This window comes from Acanthopagrus latus, chromosome 12 (assembly GCF_904848185.1).
Source record: "Acanthopagrus latus isolate v.2019 chromosome 12, fAcaLat1.1, whole genome shotgun sequence".
NCBI lineage: Eukaryota > Metazoa > Chordata > Actinopteri > Spariformes > Sparidae > Acanthopagrus > Acanthopagrus latus.
Genome location: NC_051050.1, coordinates 25,404,049 through 25,420,772, shown reverse-complemented (window position 1 = coordinate 25,420,772; position 16,724 = coordinate 25,404,049). Strand labels below are relative to the sequence as shown.

The 16,724-nt window shown below is 43.1% G+C and overlaps 1 protein-coding gene across 1 annotated transcript; it reads left to right on the top strand.

Moving 5' to 3' along the window:
• The first annotated feature begins 5,027 nt into the window (after positions 1-5,027).
• On the top strand, positions 5,028-13,752 carry fgfr1b (fibroblast growth factor receptor 1b). Its single transcript, XM_037118175.1, is given in 16 exon segments — positions 5,028-5,151; positions 8,213-8,314; positions 8,404-8,576; positions 8,661-8,784; positions 9,096-9,286; positions 9,996-10,140; positions 10,231-10,421; positions 10,682-10,827; positions 10,923-11,044; positions 11,317-11,427; positions 11,520-11,710; positions 12,130-12,252; positions 12,343-12,413; positions 12,707-12,844; positions 13,183-13,288; positions 13,611-13,752. Coding segments are annotated over 16 exon segments (2,142 nt in total). The 3' UTR covers positions 13,695-13,752.
• The last annotated feature ends 2,972 nt before the right edge of the window (positions 13,753-16,724 follow it).

Here is a 16,724-nt window from a genome sequence, read left to right as displayed (position 1 = left end):
ATTACTTACTTTACTGCTCGGCTAATTTAGTAACATTAGCTAGCTACATTAACGGTTAGCTAATGTAAAGGTAAGTTAAAGTATATCATTAAAAATCACTTAATCACTAATAATGTTGTCTAAGCTACATTTATTTACAAGGACATGTTGTAAAAATGTCTCATGAGAGTTTTAACTATATATTTTTATTTAGTGTTTAACGTCTAACCACATATTAACCCGGTTTAATCGTTTGTAACACGCTACTGCTTAACAATGAAGTTAAGCTAGCACAAGGCTAGCAGTCAAAGTACTCTGTTACCAGTAATCCTGCACTGAAAGGGTTGTTTAGGTAAAAGTACATTAGTATTTTTAGGGTAATGTACTTTAAGTACAAAAATAAAGGTACACAATGCAGAAAATGTCTAATCTGAGTGTAACATCAACAAAACTATTAGTTTATTATACTTTAATAACATTTCACTGTTGTAATTAGTAGGAACTGATCACACTAGTGGAAGAAAAAATGTTTAAAGTACTAGAAATAGAAATACTACACAATAAAAATACTCCATTACTTATTACATTATTAGTGAGAGTGCAGCATGGTATGTAAGTATATCAGCAAAATGTACTTTAAGGATCAAAAGTAATAGTACACAAATTGTGTTATGTGAGTTTTACCTTCAAATTATGAACCCAGTTTAATCATTTATAGCATGTTGCTGCTGTAGTTATCTGGTGGTAACTGTGAAGAGAAAGACTGTAAAAATGCTAAAAGTATTATAAGCTAAATGTACACCATGCAGAAAATGGCTCATGTGTTATATCTGCTGTTATATGCCATATTAGTAGTTTATTACACATTATTATCGTGCTACCAGAGTAAATAGTTGTAACTACTACCCAGTGATGAAAAATATACTCTAATACAAGTATAAGTGTTGAATTTTAAATGTTGTTAATGTGAAAGTGTGTAGTACACTCAGAAGTACACAGATCGTGTACTTGATTGCAAGTGATAATGTAATACACAAATACTCCATTCCCCAATACTCAGTGTTGTTAAGGTAAAAGTACAAAATGCAGTAATGTCTGTTCTGAGTGTAATAACCACAGTGTTATATTAGTAGTTTATTACACATTAATAACATGTTACTGCTGTCGTCGCTCAGGTTGGAGCTTATTTTGAATATTTTATTTACCTGTGAGTAATTCAATCCCCAACAAAACACCTGTACTTTTACCTTTTGACTGCAGGAAGTTATCTTGTAATAGAGTATTTTCACAGAGTAGTAATGCTGCTTTTTCCTCAGTAACTGATCAGAATACTTGTTCATTACAGGTGAGTTAAATACAGTATTTGTCCGTTGTTAGCTCAGTGTTGTGGCTCCATCTTGTGCTGGAGGCTCCGTTTTTGCTTCATTTTGCTGCCCCGTCACTTCCCAGCAGCCTCGAGGTGAATGAGACCGTTACAGTCGATGGTCACTGTTGCAGCGATCTGACAATAATCTGTCTGCAGGCTGTTAAATCACCAGCACTCGTGGTGTCTGACGCTGGACGGATGAAATATGTGGAGTGTGTGTGAGGAGTCTGACTCATGTTTCCACTCCTGCAGTACAAACACCTCCAGACCAATCGTCTAAATATATTATTCATTTATTCTTATTCATACATCCGTCTCCTCGGCCTTCACCTCCCTTCACTCCCTCCCTGACTGCTTTTTCATCCACCAAGCTTCTTTAAATAAACTCTCCGTGAGGTTTACAGCCTTCTACCACCAAATCAGCAGGGTCTCTCTTCCTGTTAGGCTCTCGCTGGATGTTGTTTTTCAGCTCGGATGGATGGATGAACGCATGGATGCGTGGCTGGCTGGGTGGTGCTGGATCAGTAGTTGGTGTGTCAGTATGACAAGTATTCAAAGCTGCCGGCCTGCTGCAGAATCTGGTGTGTAGGTGAAGGCTTCAGCACGGGAAGTTTACCAGAGAGGGGAAAGCACAGGGAGAGAAGTTAGAGAGGATTACATGTGTGACTTGTGAAGTATTTTTTACTGTTTTCAGTGCGAGCCTGTGTGCAGATGGTGACTTCATGCCCACACAGAGATCTGATCACAGTAAAGTTAAATGTAAATGTATCTGAGCAGCTTTTCGAGATCGAGTCGTCTGACGGTTCAGACTACTTCTGAAGGAGGTTTGAGAGTCGTTATAGCCAGATGTTGAAAAGGTTTAAATGCATCTGTAATCCTTCGTCAGTGAGCAGTCTGTGGAAATATCCTCTGACTGTCTGATGTTCTTATTATGTCCATTATCTGTGTCAGAAATTCCCATTGGTCATTAATTTATTAGCTGACAAAGCATCGATTTCTCAATTAATCGTTGCTGAAAGTTTCTTCTTTCTCTCAATGAAGCAACAAGCACCATTTTTCCATCGTATCTGGCAGCCTGGCTCTGCTCACTTTGACTTGGCGTGGCAGGGATTTGCATTTCCATCACAACCTGGCTGCCTGCTGGAAGTGTCTTGAATCACTGCTAAGAAAATGTCTCCGCTTATACAGTTACTAACACTTTTCATTTCCTATAACTTCTTTAAAATCTCCACTAATGTTTCTGTCAGAAATGTTATAATCATATTTGAGGGATCACTGCGATTAAAGTTGTTGATCGATATCAGAAGTTTTGACTCCCTGATAGCAAGTAAAACTGTCAAACATGTGCCAGTTTTTACAGATCAAACAATCAGTCATTTAATTGAAGTAGCTGTCAGATAAACTGATGAGGGAAGTAATCTTTAGTTAGGGTTAGGGTGAGACAGGATCTGTGGTCAGCAGACAGCTCAAACGTTTCTTCTCTGTCCGGATATTTTCTCACTTATAGTCTGAGGTTTATATGTGTGATGAGCTGAGTCCATCCTGTCATTGTGATGCAGTGTGTTGTGTCTGAATGTGTGTTTGCTGATCAGGATTGTGTGCAGGAGAACACTGTATCACTCAGAGTGCTTTCTGATGAGCTCTTCACATCTGAGCCAGTTTGTAAAAACAAGTTGTCAACATAAAGTTTGTGTGCAGCACATAAAACTCTTTAATGCTCACAAAAAGCTTCATTAATTTAAGAGACCGCTGGCATCCAAGCGCCTGCTCCATGTGTGTGTAATGTATTAATTATGTCTTCGTAAAGGTGACATGCTTTTATGCTCATCATACGCAGCGCCGCCGCCCTCGACCACATGCCCTGCTCACATGTTGGTGTGCAGCGTGAAGCTGGAGGATGAATCAGTGTGTTGGTAACAGACCTCGTCCTCTGTAACGTCGGCCTATCAGAGCTGGACAGGACAGGCTGAGGGCTCAGTGATGGCAGCCAACCAGTGTCCATCTCTTTAACGAGCCTCATTAGTTGATGAGTGTCCTACTGCAGTTAATGTCCTTTATTACTCCTTCAGTGTTCATGTCGTCATCTATCAGAAGTTAACTTCTCCTCCAGAGTCAGACTGTTAGTCTGCAGCTCGTCTTCTGTCTTCTGGAGGGATGAAGACAAGGTTCATGTAAAAACATCAGAGACGCCACAAAGTCATGAATACAAGTGGAAATGTTCAGGATTTAGAAATAAAGCTATTAGCTTTCAGATTAGATTATATGACGTGACACAGTGATGATGCTAACTGAGACTAAAGGAAGTGAGCTGGACAGGTAGAGCTGAAGTGAACTGGGTGATGTTGGCATTTAAAAAGTAATGTGGGATTTAAAAGGTCACACTAGCACACATGGAAAAGTAATGCTGGGAAGTTAGCATCACTTAAAAAGTACTGCTAGCATTATAAAAGTAATATTAGCATTAATACAGTGAAGTTGGGAAGTTAGACAAAGTGATGTCAGTATAATAAAAATGCTGTTGGCATTTTGAAAAGGTCACATGAATGAAAAAGTCACGTTAGTGTTGAAAAACAGAAACGTGCTCGTTGCCATCGATCAGGGAAATAATCATTATATCAGGTCTCGCTTTGGATATGAAGTCGTGTGAACTAAAAGACAGGAGCTGATGTTTTGGCGTCTTGTTTGGGTTCTCCGTCGTCGTTGCGGCTGTGTTTGTCTCTCAGACAGACTTAATGTATTTACCGGAGCTGTTTCACACCTTCACGGTGACACATGCAGCAAATGGCGCTGGTGTTTGTTTTAGGCAGCGTGCACATCTGTCTCCGTGTGTGAGTTACTGCTGCTCTGTTTTGTTTGACACTCTGCAGATATTTAGTAGTCACAGGTGAGCTGGAGGGGGAGGAGGAGGTGACTGCGGGTGTCAAAGGTTTACGAGTCCACATCATCACGTCCTCACCTGCTCTGAGAAACAGCTGCAGCAGTGTGAGCAGAAACAGATCCCGCTGCTGGTTCTCTTTGTTTTAATGTCATTTTCTCAGCAGCCAGTGAACCTCATTCAGTCCGCTGCACGCAAAGACCAAGACATGTTCACCATTTGTTACCTTTCTTTAATTGTCATCTATTTTTGTCTGTGAAAATTGAGCAGAGATGGATGTGAAGACTGTCTCTTGGTGCGTTCAGTGACATTTAGTCTATAAATGTCCTCACAGCAAACTAACAACTAACAATGATATAAAACACTGAAAAGCAGGAAAGTCTCACCTTGGAATGTTTCAGGTGGAGAATTATTGACACGAATGATATATAAAGATTATCAAACAGATTGATGCAGCTGGAAATATCTTTGTAAAACCACCAAAATAAAAAAAAAGGGTTTTTTTGGAGCGAATATCATCCTTTCATTAAAACTGCAGATTATTAAATGACAACAATAATCATTAGTTGCAGCTTCACTTCTGTGAGATAAATGAAACCACCGGCTGCCTCGAAGGGAGGAAATCAATGCTGACTGATGGTGTGTTTTGGAAAAATGTCTGCCAGTAACTGAAAGTAAACAAAGTTTTCTGTAAATTGTTTAAACGATGGAAAAAGCGGGAGGGATTCTGAGCGTCTCGTCTTCTTGTGAATCTCATTTTATTGTCTCTCTCCGTCTCTGCAGTGAGGACGTCTCACAGTTAAGTTGATGTGTTAGGACACAATGTCTTCCCCCCGCTGCTTCCAGCTGCTGCTGTCCTGCATCCTGCTGGTTCTGCTGGTCCAGGTTCCTTGGGCTCGATCCAGACCGGCCACGGAGGACGCAGACACAGGTAAGACACTTCACAGATGTCTCAGACCTGCTCAGCTGAGCTTAACGAGGAAAAATCTAGATGTGATTTATCTGATTATCACTGCATCTTCAGTTTGATCTGCAGGCCTGAATGTGTGTTCAACAAATCAAACAGATCAGATCAAATAAATCTTTGTTTAATTTCTCATGTAGAATAATCGAGATTATGGTGCCTTTCTTAGTCTGATGTGACATCTGGACTGGATCTCAGTTGAAAGAAAACAATAGAAGAAAAGAAGGAAACTGTTTTTTGTCACACAGAGCGGTGTTTCCTGTGTACAGTCGCCAGAGAGTGTATTATTAACCAGACAGCAGCCAAATCACTTTTTAATTGACCTTAATTTACTGCAGCTGAGTAAATGTTCTGGAGACACTCGTCACTATTTCAGCTGAAGTCGACTGAAGATGCAGCTTCAAGTAAAAGATCCCGTATTTAACAGTTGGCTGTAGGAAAGGAAATACCATCAACAAAATGTTCTTTCACTGTCTTTCAGCTTAAAGATCTTATAGATTAATTGATTTGTTGTCTTTCTTGTAGCTGGCAGAGTTAGACGGATCATTAATCATCATCAGTCAGGCATTAATTATTGCAGTGTCCCAGCGTTGGCCAATATATTGATATCAGCATAAGAAATCTAGTTTTTATTGTGCTATACTAAAATTACCAACCTGCTGCAGCTCGAAGAGACTGTTAATTAGTTAAGTTAGAATTCAAATATAAAAATGTGAATCAACAAAACATAATAAAGTGATAATGGTTCAGTCCATCCGCCTCGGTGCACAGACGTTAACCACACAGTTCCTGGTGCTGCTGGTGTGTGTGACCCGGTTTTTAACTGGTGTGTGTGTGCGTGTGTGTGCGTGTGTGTGTTGTTTCCTCGTCTCTTTTGTCTGAGGCCTCTTTCATGTCTGCTCCCAGCCGTGGCCATCGAGCTGTTTTAGACTCTGAATTATAGAAAAGCTCATAAAACTTTCCAGTGAGCAAATTTCCTTTAATGGGAAAGTGACTTTTTCAAGGTTTTGGCTGTTTTTGGCTTTGAGGCGTCTGAAACTGGTTAAAGTGAGTTTTGATGGTGTAGCCGAGTCTTTGGCTGGTTACGGTCCGTACATCCTGTCCAGACGCAGGAACAGATGCACGCAGTCTGCAGCGTTCAGTTGAGGCCACTCAAATGCAAACATTCATTCTCCTTCCTGCCTGTATATGTGTGCACATGCATGTATGTAAACCTATATTTTGTGTGTGTTCATGTGTGTGTTCATGTGTGTGCGGTTTTGGTTCCAACCATCTGGACTCCAGCTGAGTGCCAGTCTATGTGATACTGTTGTTTTTGAGCCTGTAAATTCTTGTTTTTCTCTCAGTCCAGAACACATCAGATTTAGCCTCTCTGCTGCGTAAACAACGCCTGCTTTCAATTTCCCACCTCGCTCTGTTGTATTCCCTCAAACGAACCTTTAAAATCAAACTGCTCTCTGAGACTGAGGATAAAACCAGTTAAATGTTCCTGTAAGTGCCACAAACTCGACTCATTTCTTGTAAAAAAAAAAAAAAAAGCATCCCTAAAACCAAACCCATCCAACCAGGCACCCTGATCTTTTTATAGACTGTTTGATGTGTTTAACAGAAGCTGCAGATTTACCATAATCCATATTTTCAGCACCACAACACTCGGTTTTTACACGGATGCTCAGCTTCACGTGACTCAGAGGGCTGGTTTGTATTGTGTCCTGTTCACCTTCACTGTGACTCCACAGACAAAGTAAACTCATCTGGGTTCTTTCTGCTTGAGAGGGTGAAGGACAAGTCGATTAATACATTCTCAGCTGCTTGTTTCAGTCATTTTTCAAGCAAACTGTCAAACACAGTCTGCTTCCAGCTTCTTGAAATTGAGGATTTTCTACTTTTCTGACAGTAAATGATGAGTCTTTGTGTTTTGGGCTGTTGGTGTGCAGAGGTGGGAAGTAATCAAGTACAAAGACTTCATTATTGTCCTTCAGTACATGTTTCATGTCCTCTGAGTCTCTGTGTGACTTCTCCTCTCTACACCTGAACTTTCTCCTCCTCACAGCTTCACAACAGCCTCGTTACTTTAGTTTGATGCAACTGAGGTGAATTCTGGATTCTTGTTATTTCCCAACATCAGCAGACTGATGTGGACCAATCAGACACAGCGAGACGAGACAAAGACGTAAAAGCCGTAAGAAGCCGTAAACAGACAGAGAGGGAGGCTGGAATGTGGAGAAAAGGCGTGTTAGTGTCTCGTATCTGCAGAGAGTTTCTGATTTTCTCTCTTTGTTGCTGCTCGGGACGCTTTTTTAACCATTTTTTATTTTCTCCTCACCTCAGGGTTATAGTTTAACACTACAAATGATCAATTAATAAAACAGTTCAAAATTAGAAATGTCTCATACAGGCCATGTGCTGGTCAATACAGCAGGATCAGAGGTTTACACGAAATCACCTACAAACCTGAAGTCGTCCAGGGTCGAGATTCAGCTAATAAGGCCACTTAGCTCCACAGCTAACTGAGCTACTTGCCAACAGCAGCTAGTCACTACAAACACCGAGCATGTAGCTGCTTAGTTCGTAGTTCAGATTCTGGATGTTTTCTACAAGCTGCAGCTTTCATGACGAACCATGTAAACAAAGTTTTACTAGTTTAAGATATTAAGTTTTCTTCTCAGTCAGAGAGATTCAAAGTGACTGTAAACACTGTGGAGGAGAAAACACTCAGCGCCCTCCTCACTACAGTGTGTGTGTGTGTGTGTGTGTGTGTGTGTGTGTGTGTGTGTGTGTGTGTGCTGTTAATGGCCGGGGCAGAGAGGGAGGAGGTCTGTGAAGTCTCAGAAGTGGTTGGGTGTAGCACTGCGCTGTGGCGACGGCTCCTGTCTGCTCGGCTGCAGAGCAGGAAGACTTAAAGCCTCGTCCACAGAGGCGGGTCAGAGGTCAAAGGTTAATCCTCTCGCTGGTTTCATTGTCTGAGACTCTGGTCCTGTTAGCACACATCAGCACAGTTTTTTAAAACATCTGACTTGTGTTGCAGCCGACGCAGTTAAATCCTCTGAAGACGAAGAAGACGATGAGTCATCCTCGGAGGAAAATAAACTGTCCAATGAGCTGTCAACAAGCAACGAGAAACTGCAGTGTAAGCCTCAAACCTCTGCTCGATCTGTTGCTTTAAACATAAATCAGTACAAACACAGACGATTGTAATCATGATGTTTACCTCGTTAGCGATGGCGCCTCAGTGGGTGATGCCAGAGAAGATGGAGAAGCAGCTCCATGCCGTTCCTGCCAGCAGGACCGTGAAGTTTCGATGCCAGGCGGTTGGAAATCCTGTTCCCTCGCTGCGCTGGTACAAGAACGGGAAAGAGTTCAGGAAGGACCAACGAATCGGAGGCTTCAAGGTTTGTTTCTGATCGTTCCTGTGAAGACGAACAACAGAAACCCAAGTGGATGTTTTAATTAGATTTTTGTCCTCGATCTTTCAGATCCGAGACCACATGTGGACCCTGATAATGGAGTCAGTGGTTCCGTCGGATAAAGGGAACTACACCTGCGTGGTGGAGAACGAACACGGGAGTCTCAAACACACCTACCTGCTGGATGTCGTCGGTAAGAAGTCCAACATGATTTAAACTTTTCAATTAATCTGTTTGTGTTTTGTTCTCAGTAATGTTAAAACATAATGTTGATTTTATTACTAAAAACAGAAAATAGATTTGTAATGATTTATGGAGAGATAATAAGAGATATTCAGAATTCCCTCTGTGAAAACCTTTGAAGGCTTCATCCAGTATTCACATTTCTGTCAGATCAGATTATGCAGTATTTGTATTTTTAAACATACTGTGTCAGAACACGTGTCTTATAGAAAACGACGCTGGCTCTCTGCTGGTCAACATGTGTGAAACTCTCTGTTCCAGAGCGTTCTCCTCACAGACCCATCCTGCAGGCCGGGCTGCCAGCTAACCAAACCGCGGTCGTCGGCAGCGACGTGGCGTTCGTGTGTCGAGTGTTCAGCGACCCGCAGCCGCACATCCAGTGGCTCAAACACATCACGGTCAACGGCAGCAGAGAGGGACCAGACGGACACCCGTATGTCCTCGTCCTCAAGGTTTGTGTGAACGCATCACTGTTCATATGGAAACATGAACTTAACTTAGATTCACACCAGGTAACTGACAGGTGTAACTGTAGTGGAGCTGGATCTTTCTTACATCATTAACCTGCTGATCCGTTCATTTTAAAGAACTATACATGCAAACCGAAAAGATGAAGATTATAGTTATTTTGAAATTTGGTAAAATACTCTACTACAATATAAAATATAACATACACACAACATAAGCTGTACCTCAGACGTCCTCCCTTCATAAATAGATGATGATGACATATCAGAGGTCTGCTGTGCGTCTCTGGCATTGACGTGATGTGGATGTTGCTGGCGGTGGTTGAGTCAGTCTCTGCGTGTCACGACACTGGGCTCATTTCTCTGACAGAGCGAGTTCAGACCACATCTGTGATGTTTCACTTCATCCTGATCAAAGACGCTCGGCCGTGTGGTCTGTTGTCTGGCGTGAGGCCAGCAGCACGTATCATTATGATCCTGAATACACTGAAAGTCTGACGGTGGAAGAACGAGTTTAAAACTGAATCTCAGTTATTTACTTGATTCTGAACCATAAATGTTACCTTCAGTTATGTTCAGTTTGATCTGCTTATTAGTCTTGTGTGAATTTATCTTATTCTGTTTGATACTTCGCTGTTTTAGCATGTGTATCTGAGGAACCAGTGTGGGTTTAATTCTTCACATTTCTCCTCAGACTGCAGGTTTGAACACAACAGATAAAGAAATGGAGGTTTTGACTCTGAGGAACGTCACTCTGCATGATGCTGGCGAGTACACCTGCCTGGCAGGAAACTCTATCGGAGTGTCTCATCACTCTGCGTGGCTCACTGTGGTCGACGGTACGTCAGAGTTCAGAGTTCATTCTGCAGAAATGATCGTCAGTTTCACGATGACGCTGACGGTTTGTTTGCTCTGACGTCTCTCCTCAGATCTGCCTCCCTCCCCGCTGCCCTCTCAGACATACTTGGAGATCTTCATTTATTGCCTCGGGTTCTTCATCATCGTCATCCTCACAGCCACAGCCGTCATCTGCAGACTCTGCTGCGCCCCGAAGAAGAGCGACTTCAACAGCCAGTTAGCCGTCCAGAAACTGGCCAAGAGCATCCCTCTGAGGAGACAGGTGAGGTCATCGTGTCATCTGTGATCGAGACGAGGAAACACATTATTGATTTGGAGACGAGAACTTAAGAACGAGGTCTTGGACCGACCTGGAGTACTACAACACTTAATTCTGTTTATTTAGAGAAAACTGATTTGAAGACAATTCCCCTAAAACTGAACTCATGTCAAGCTACACATCACATTCAGATTAACAGGAAGATGAGAGACAGAACAGATCAGCTGCTCCTCCACGCTCACAGCTTCTCTCTCCATCTGCAGGTGTCAGTCGAGTCCTCGTCCTCTCTTCACTCTGGAATGTGTCTGATGCGTCAGTCTCGCCTCTCCAGCGCAGCCACCACGATCCTGACCGGAGTGTCCGAGTACGAGCTCCCCTACGATCCTGCCTGGGAGCTGTCTCGGGACAGGTACGACGACAACAGCCTGTCTCACTGCTTCAACAGTTTAAACACAGTTTTGTGACTACGAGTGTTTCTGATGTGTCTCTGTGTGTCGTCCTCAGGCTGACGCTCGGGAAGCCTCTGGGTGAAGGATGTTTCGGTCAGGTTGTTCTGGCCGAAGCTGTCGGAGTCGACAAAAACAAACCGACACGCCTCACAAAGGTGGCGGTGAAGATGCTCAAAGGTGAGGACGACTCTCTGAACTTTGTTTTACTGTCTTGATTCCTCTAAAAACAAAGAGTTTTAACTTAAAATAGAATTACACTTTATCATTTTATCATTTAAAAACAATATAAAATGTATCAAACTGATAAATCAACTGTCAGAATAGTTGATGAATAACTTTTGATCCACCTTCAGCCTTTTCCTCTTTCCTCCTACATATAAAACAGTTGAAGAGACGTAACTATGTTGTGATGACGTGAAACTAAAGTGTTGTGGTCTTGTTGCGTTCAGCTGACGCCACAGAGAAGGATCTGTCCGACCTGATCTCTGAGATGGAGATGATGAAGATGATCGGGAAACACAAGAACATCATCAACCTGCTGGGCGCCTGCACTCAGGACGGTGAGTGTGTGCGTCACGTGTGACGTCTGTTAGCACTGCTGTGTGTCGTACGGATGTTGAGGTGACACCTCCACCTGCTGTGTCTCCGTCAGGCCCTCTGTATGTGGTGGTGGAGTACGCCTCTCAGGGGAACCTGAGGGAGTACCTCCGGGCTCGTCGGCCCGTCGGGTTGGAGTACTGGAGCGGCTCCAGGGAAGTTTCTCTGGGCAGCGTGGAGGTGATGGAGCTGGTGTCGGCTGCCTATCAGGTGGCCCGAGGGATGGCGTACCTCGCCTCCAGGAAGGTCAGTTCACGATCTTATTGGACGATTCTGTAGGACGAGGTTCATGTTCAGGTGTGGGGGGATTGTATGACTCGTGTCACTGTTGCGATGACGTTAAAGGAACGGTTCATCCAGACATTTTAATTCAGTCATTATCTGCCAAAGTCAGGGGTAAAACAGAGTAGAAGCAGCTGAGACTTGATTTAAAACAGAGAAACAACCACAGAAACTTCAGATGTCTCCATACAGCTCGTCTGCTGTGAACACAGTCTGCAGGAGGATCGACATCGAGACGTTACCTAAACATACACTGTACAGTCGAGCTCATGCAGCCGCTTCAGACGCAGCCCACGCTCGCAGCTTTTGGGTTGGGTTTCGATCTCATCTGGGTCTCAGAGACAGGAAGTCGATCTGTTCTGACCCTCCTCTCTGTCCTTCAGTGTATTCACAGAGACCTGGCAGCCAGAAACGTGCTGGTCACTGAAGACAACGTGATGAAGATCGCTGACTTCGGTTTGGCTCGAGACGTCCATCACATCGACTACTACAAGAAGACCACTAACGTAAGACACACACTTTGATAACAGACTGAACATCAGTGTTAATGTGATTTAATGAGAAGTGTTCTGACGGATATTTTAATGTTCCTGCAGGGTCGTCTGCCGGTCAAGTGGATGGCACCTGAAGCTTTGTTCGACCGCGTCTACACACACCAGAGTGATGTGTGAGTTGAACTTTTAACACTTTTCTGTCAGTTATACTTTCTTTTGTGTTTTTTCTATGTAATTGCTGTTGAATCAAATTTAAAAAAATGCAAAAAAATAATGCAAGTAGCTCAACTCAGTAAATGTGTTTGTGATGCTGTTTTAAACTAAAAAACTAAAAAACTCCTAGGACTTTTATTAACGAGTGCTTACGAATGTCTTAAAATCTCAGTGTGTCCATTGTGCCATGATGTTACACATTCCTCGAGTTAAACTGTTGTCGTGTCGTCTGTGTGTGCTGCTGCTGCTGCAGGTGGTCGTTTGGAGTCCTGCTGTGGGAAATCTTCACCCTCGGAGGGTCTCCGTACCCCGGGGTGCCTGTGGAGGAGCTCTTCAAGCTGCTAAAGGAGGGACATCGCATGGAGAAACCCTCCGCATGCACTCAGGAGCTGTGAGTTCTTACACAGAGAGACAAATGTAGAACATGGGCTGAATTTAAGAAGGCATAAATAATGAAGAATTAGTCAGAGACAAAGTTTATAAAGTGTCTCCTAACTCAACAAATCACTAAATTGCATGTTTTTTTTAAGGGAGTCTGGGGACTTTGTCCACAAGTGGCAAAGAAGTAGCCTCTATTGGTTAATGTTTAGTGTATTTGTAAGATTTCACAATGGTAGCGTTATTAAAATGTTGTCTTCTTTCATAAATTCAGTGTAAATTGTGAGTTCAGTTGAAACAAGGACCTCCGCGCCATGTTTCCTGTCTGAACACTGTTTTCTGTTCCTTCAGGTATCTGATGATGAGGGACTGCTGGCACGCCGTCCCATCTCACAGGCCCACTTTCCAACAGCTGGTAGAAGATTTAGACCGCACTCTGTCCCTCATGGCAAACCAGGTACTGTGCTGTTAATCTTCATTATAAGCATTCACAGCTTTAAATGTTCAGATTATTTCACAGAAGTTAATGATCTCAAATGTCTTGTTTTGTTCACAGCCCACAGAAATATTCAGTTACAACCCTGGAATCAGAATTTTGCGATTTTTTTCTAACTGATTAATTGATGATCAAAGTTGTCGGTGTTTTATTTCATCTTTACAGCTGTAATGTCCACAAGATCCTGAAGAAGTTCTCTGGGACGCTCTGAACTTGGAGTCATGTTGGTCTTCTAACTGAACTCTTTGGGACTGATCCTGTCTCTCCGTTTGTGTCTCTGCAGGAGTACCTGGACTTGGCCGTTCCTCTGGTCCAGTATGCTCAGGTCGCCTCCTCTTCCTCGCCTCCTTCCTCTAACTCCACATAGGCGTCCAGGGACCAGTTCTCTTCCTGGATCACCTTCATACCGTTTCCTGTGCTGCGCGGGCCGGCGGCGGTCCCAGACGAGGCCGGGCGGGGGAGCTGAGACGAGCCGCTTCACCGTCGTCTATCAGCAGCAGCAGCAGCCTGATGTGAAGAACAGCTGGACCGAGCTGGACTCCCCAGCAGGGCCTCAGGAAGCAGCTCTCTCTCACACACACACACACACACACACACACACACACACACACACACATCTGATTCATTACGGGTGTAAAGACTGAGTTCACCCACTGAGAGAAGACTGTGAGAGCTGCGTTTGGTTCCTGTTCTGCATTAGTGCTTCACTCCTGTTAATAATAATGTTCTCAGTGTGAATATTGTAAATAATAGTTTGTTATATGGAAGACCAAACTGGACTTATGAGAGAAAAACGTAATGGAAAAGCTGAATGAATTAAAATACTCAACGAAATGTCAAATTAATCATCTAGAGAAATGTGTAAAAAAAATAAAAATCACATCAACTTTAAATGTTTGTTTTGATCCATCAGCAGCCTCCTCGTCCACCTGGATGTCATTAATTACTCGTTTCTTAAGTTTTTTAATCATTTATTTATTTTCCACTAATATTTATGTGTTTCTCTGTCGGGTTTGGTCCTCGCAGTAATGTCATGATGCCAAAGATGTCTGCCAGTGTTACAGTTCAACATTGCACTTATCCTCCAGCTGCCATTTACAGATAAAGCTTCTCGTTGAATGTGTAAAATAACTGATTTACAGTATTAAAATCTTTTTGACTTTTTACTCCGGGTGAATTGTTTTGATGTGATTGAAGAGACTAAAACACGTTAGAGACACAGCAGCTGTCGTGTCACAACTCTGAATATTCTCAGGGAGAGACTGAAAATATAAAGTTATCTCCACATTTAAACACTATGGTGTCTCCTCCTGTGTAAAGCGTCTGTGGTCAGTCTCTAACTAACAACAACAGTTGTGTAGTTTAAATATGAAAAGGTGTGACGGCACACACAGAGAGACTGACGGAGTTATTGTCTGTCATTCAGAGAGAATATGGTGCCTTATGTTTCCTTCTACCTGTTAATCATTAATGTAACAAATACTCATCACACTGAAAAAGTAATGATTGACTCGTGGTCTGGAATCAACCACAAAAACTAGTTCAGATCGAGCGGTACCCAACCTTTACTGTGTGTGTGTGTGTGTGTGTGTGTGTGTGTGTGTGTGTGTGTGAGGAGTGGCCTTGCAGATGAAGATAAAACATGAGACTCCCACAGGAAGCATCCACTTGTTGAATATGAGTGTGTGTTTTGCAAAAAGAGATTAATTGTGGGAAGAGACGTTTATTTAGGGCCTCTTATCACACACACACACACACACACACACACACACACACACACACACACACCGTCCTGCGGCTGGTTTTCTCCTGAAGCAGCGTCTCTTTCCCTCAGAGAGGAAACAGAGAAGATGTTGTGTTTCTTTCAGGAGGATCCATACATCACGTCCTTCAGTCTGTGACGTCCTCCCCCCTCTGTAGCCTCTGGCTGACTTCACAAACACACAACTGGTGTGTGTCTGTTTGCGTGTGTGTTCTGTTCCAGCATCAAACCAAGCTGAATCCGTCTGAGCAGCTTTGGACTTCCCACCAACATTTCTCTGGTTTTCCTCCTGGATGAGGCTCCTGCAGACACATCTGGAGCTCCAAGTGAAATCTGGTTCAGTCGCGCTTCACTGGACTTTTACTGCAACTTTTACTGGAAGGAGTCGTGCACGCTTCTATTCAACAACATCTACATCAAATACCCCCAACACAAATAATTACACCCTGCGTCAGTCTCAGCATACAAAAAGTCTCAACTATAATATGAAAAGTTCAAAATGATGAGATATAAGCGAGAAGTCGTTGTGAGAAATCGTCTCAATCAAACACACAAACAACAAATTATCCCACTCTGCTCTTTGAACTTGTCCTCGCCCACCCCGTCGACTAACGGCCTGCAGAGACAACACTCCCTGTGCTCTGCTCAACGGAAAAGGGTGGAGAGGAAGTGGATCACCACCCTGCAGACAGCAGCACCAACTGGCCTGCATGACAAGTCGTGTTGGTCCTGGCTGCACCGTGACCGGATCAGTAGAAACATCCTCAACCAGCACCGACCTGCTGGTGGTCCTGACACAGATGTTGGTACCACCTGTTCTCACACCTGATGATCTGATGCACTCGTCCCTCTCTTTCTTTCCCCTCTTACCATTTATTTATATATTCATTGACATGTATTTATGAGTTTCATACACTACATCTGTATAAGTGCAGTTAGAAGTACCCAAAACTCATATTTCACCAACTAACAGAACTTTTTTCAGTCCAGTCTCTGTCAGGCCAGTCTGGTCTATTCGGTGTCCTCTGGCGCCCACCTGTGGCTCTGTGAGACACTACAGGTGAAGTTCTGTTGGGACTGTTTTTATTCTTTCATGGTCTCTCAGAACCATCTGGTGACACTTCACATGTTCCACAGGACCAGATTTCCTCGGTTAACACTTGCACCGCAGGAAGGAAACTGAAATACAAGGATGAAGGACTGAATGTGAAGAGAAGTGGATTCATATCCGTGAAATCATTATATTTACATTTTAAAGCATTTATCAGATGCTGTTGTGACTTACAGTAATTCATACATATATTCATACACTGATGGTGGTGGCTGCCATGCAGTGTTAACCAGCACATGCAGACCAGGGGAATTTAACCGGCAACCTTTTATGATATTTACAGGTTGTGTTCATCCAGATGATCTCCACAGGTGAACACCACTCTGATGTTTGAGGCTAAATTAATGTACAAGTTGTAAAGTCAGAGTTAGAACAGTGTTCACTGTGGTTCAGTTCTGGTTCTGCCTGTTTAACTTTGGTTCTGATCAGCAGGTTATGAGCTGTAGTTTCCCAGTAAATAAGCGCAACAGACCGCTTGATGTCGTTCATCTGTCATCCAACAGAGGGCGCTCTAAAACTTCACT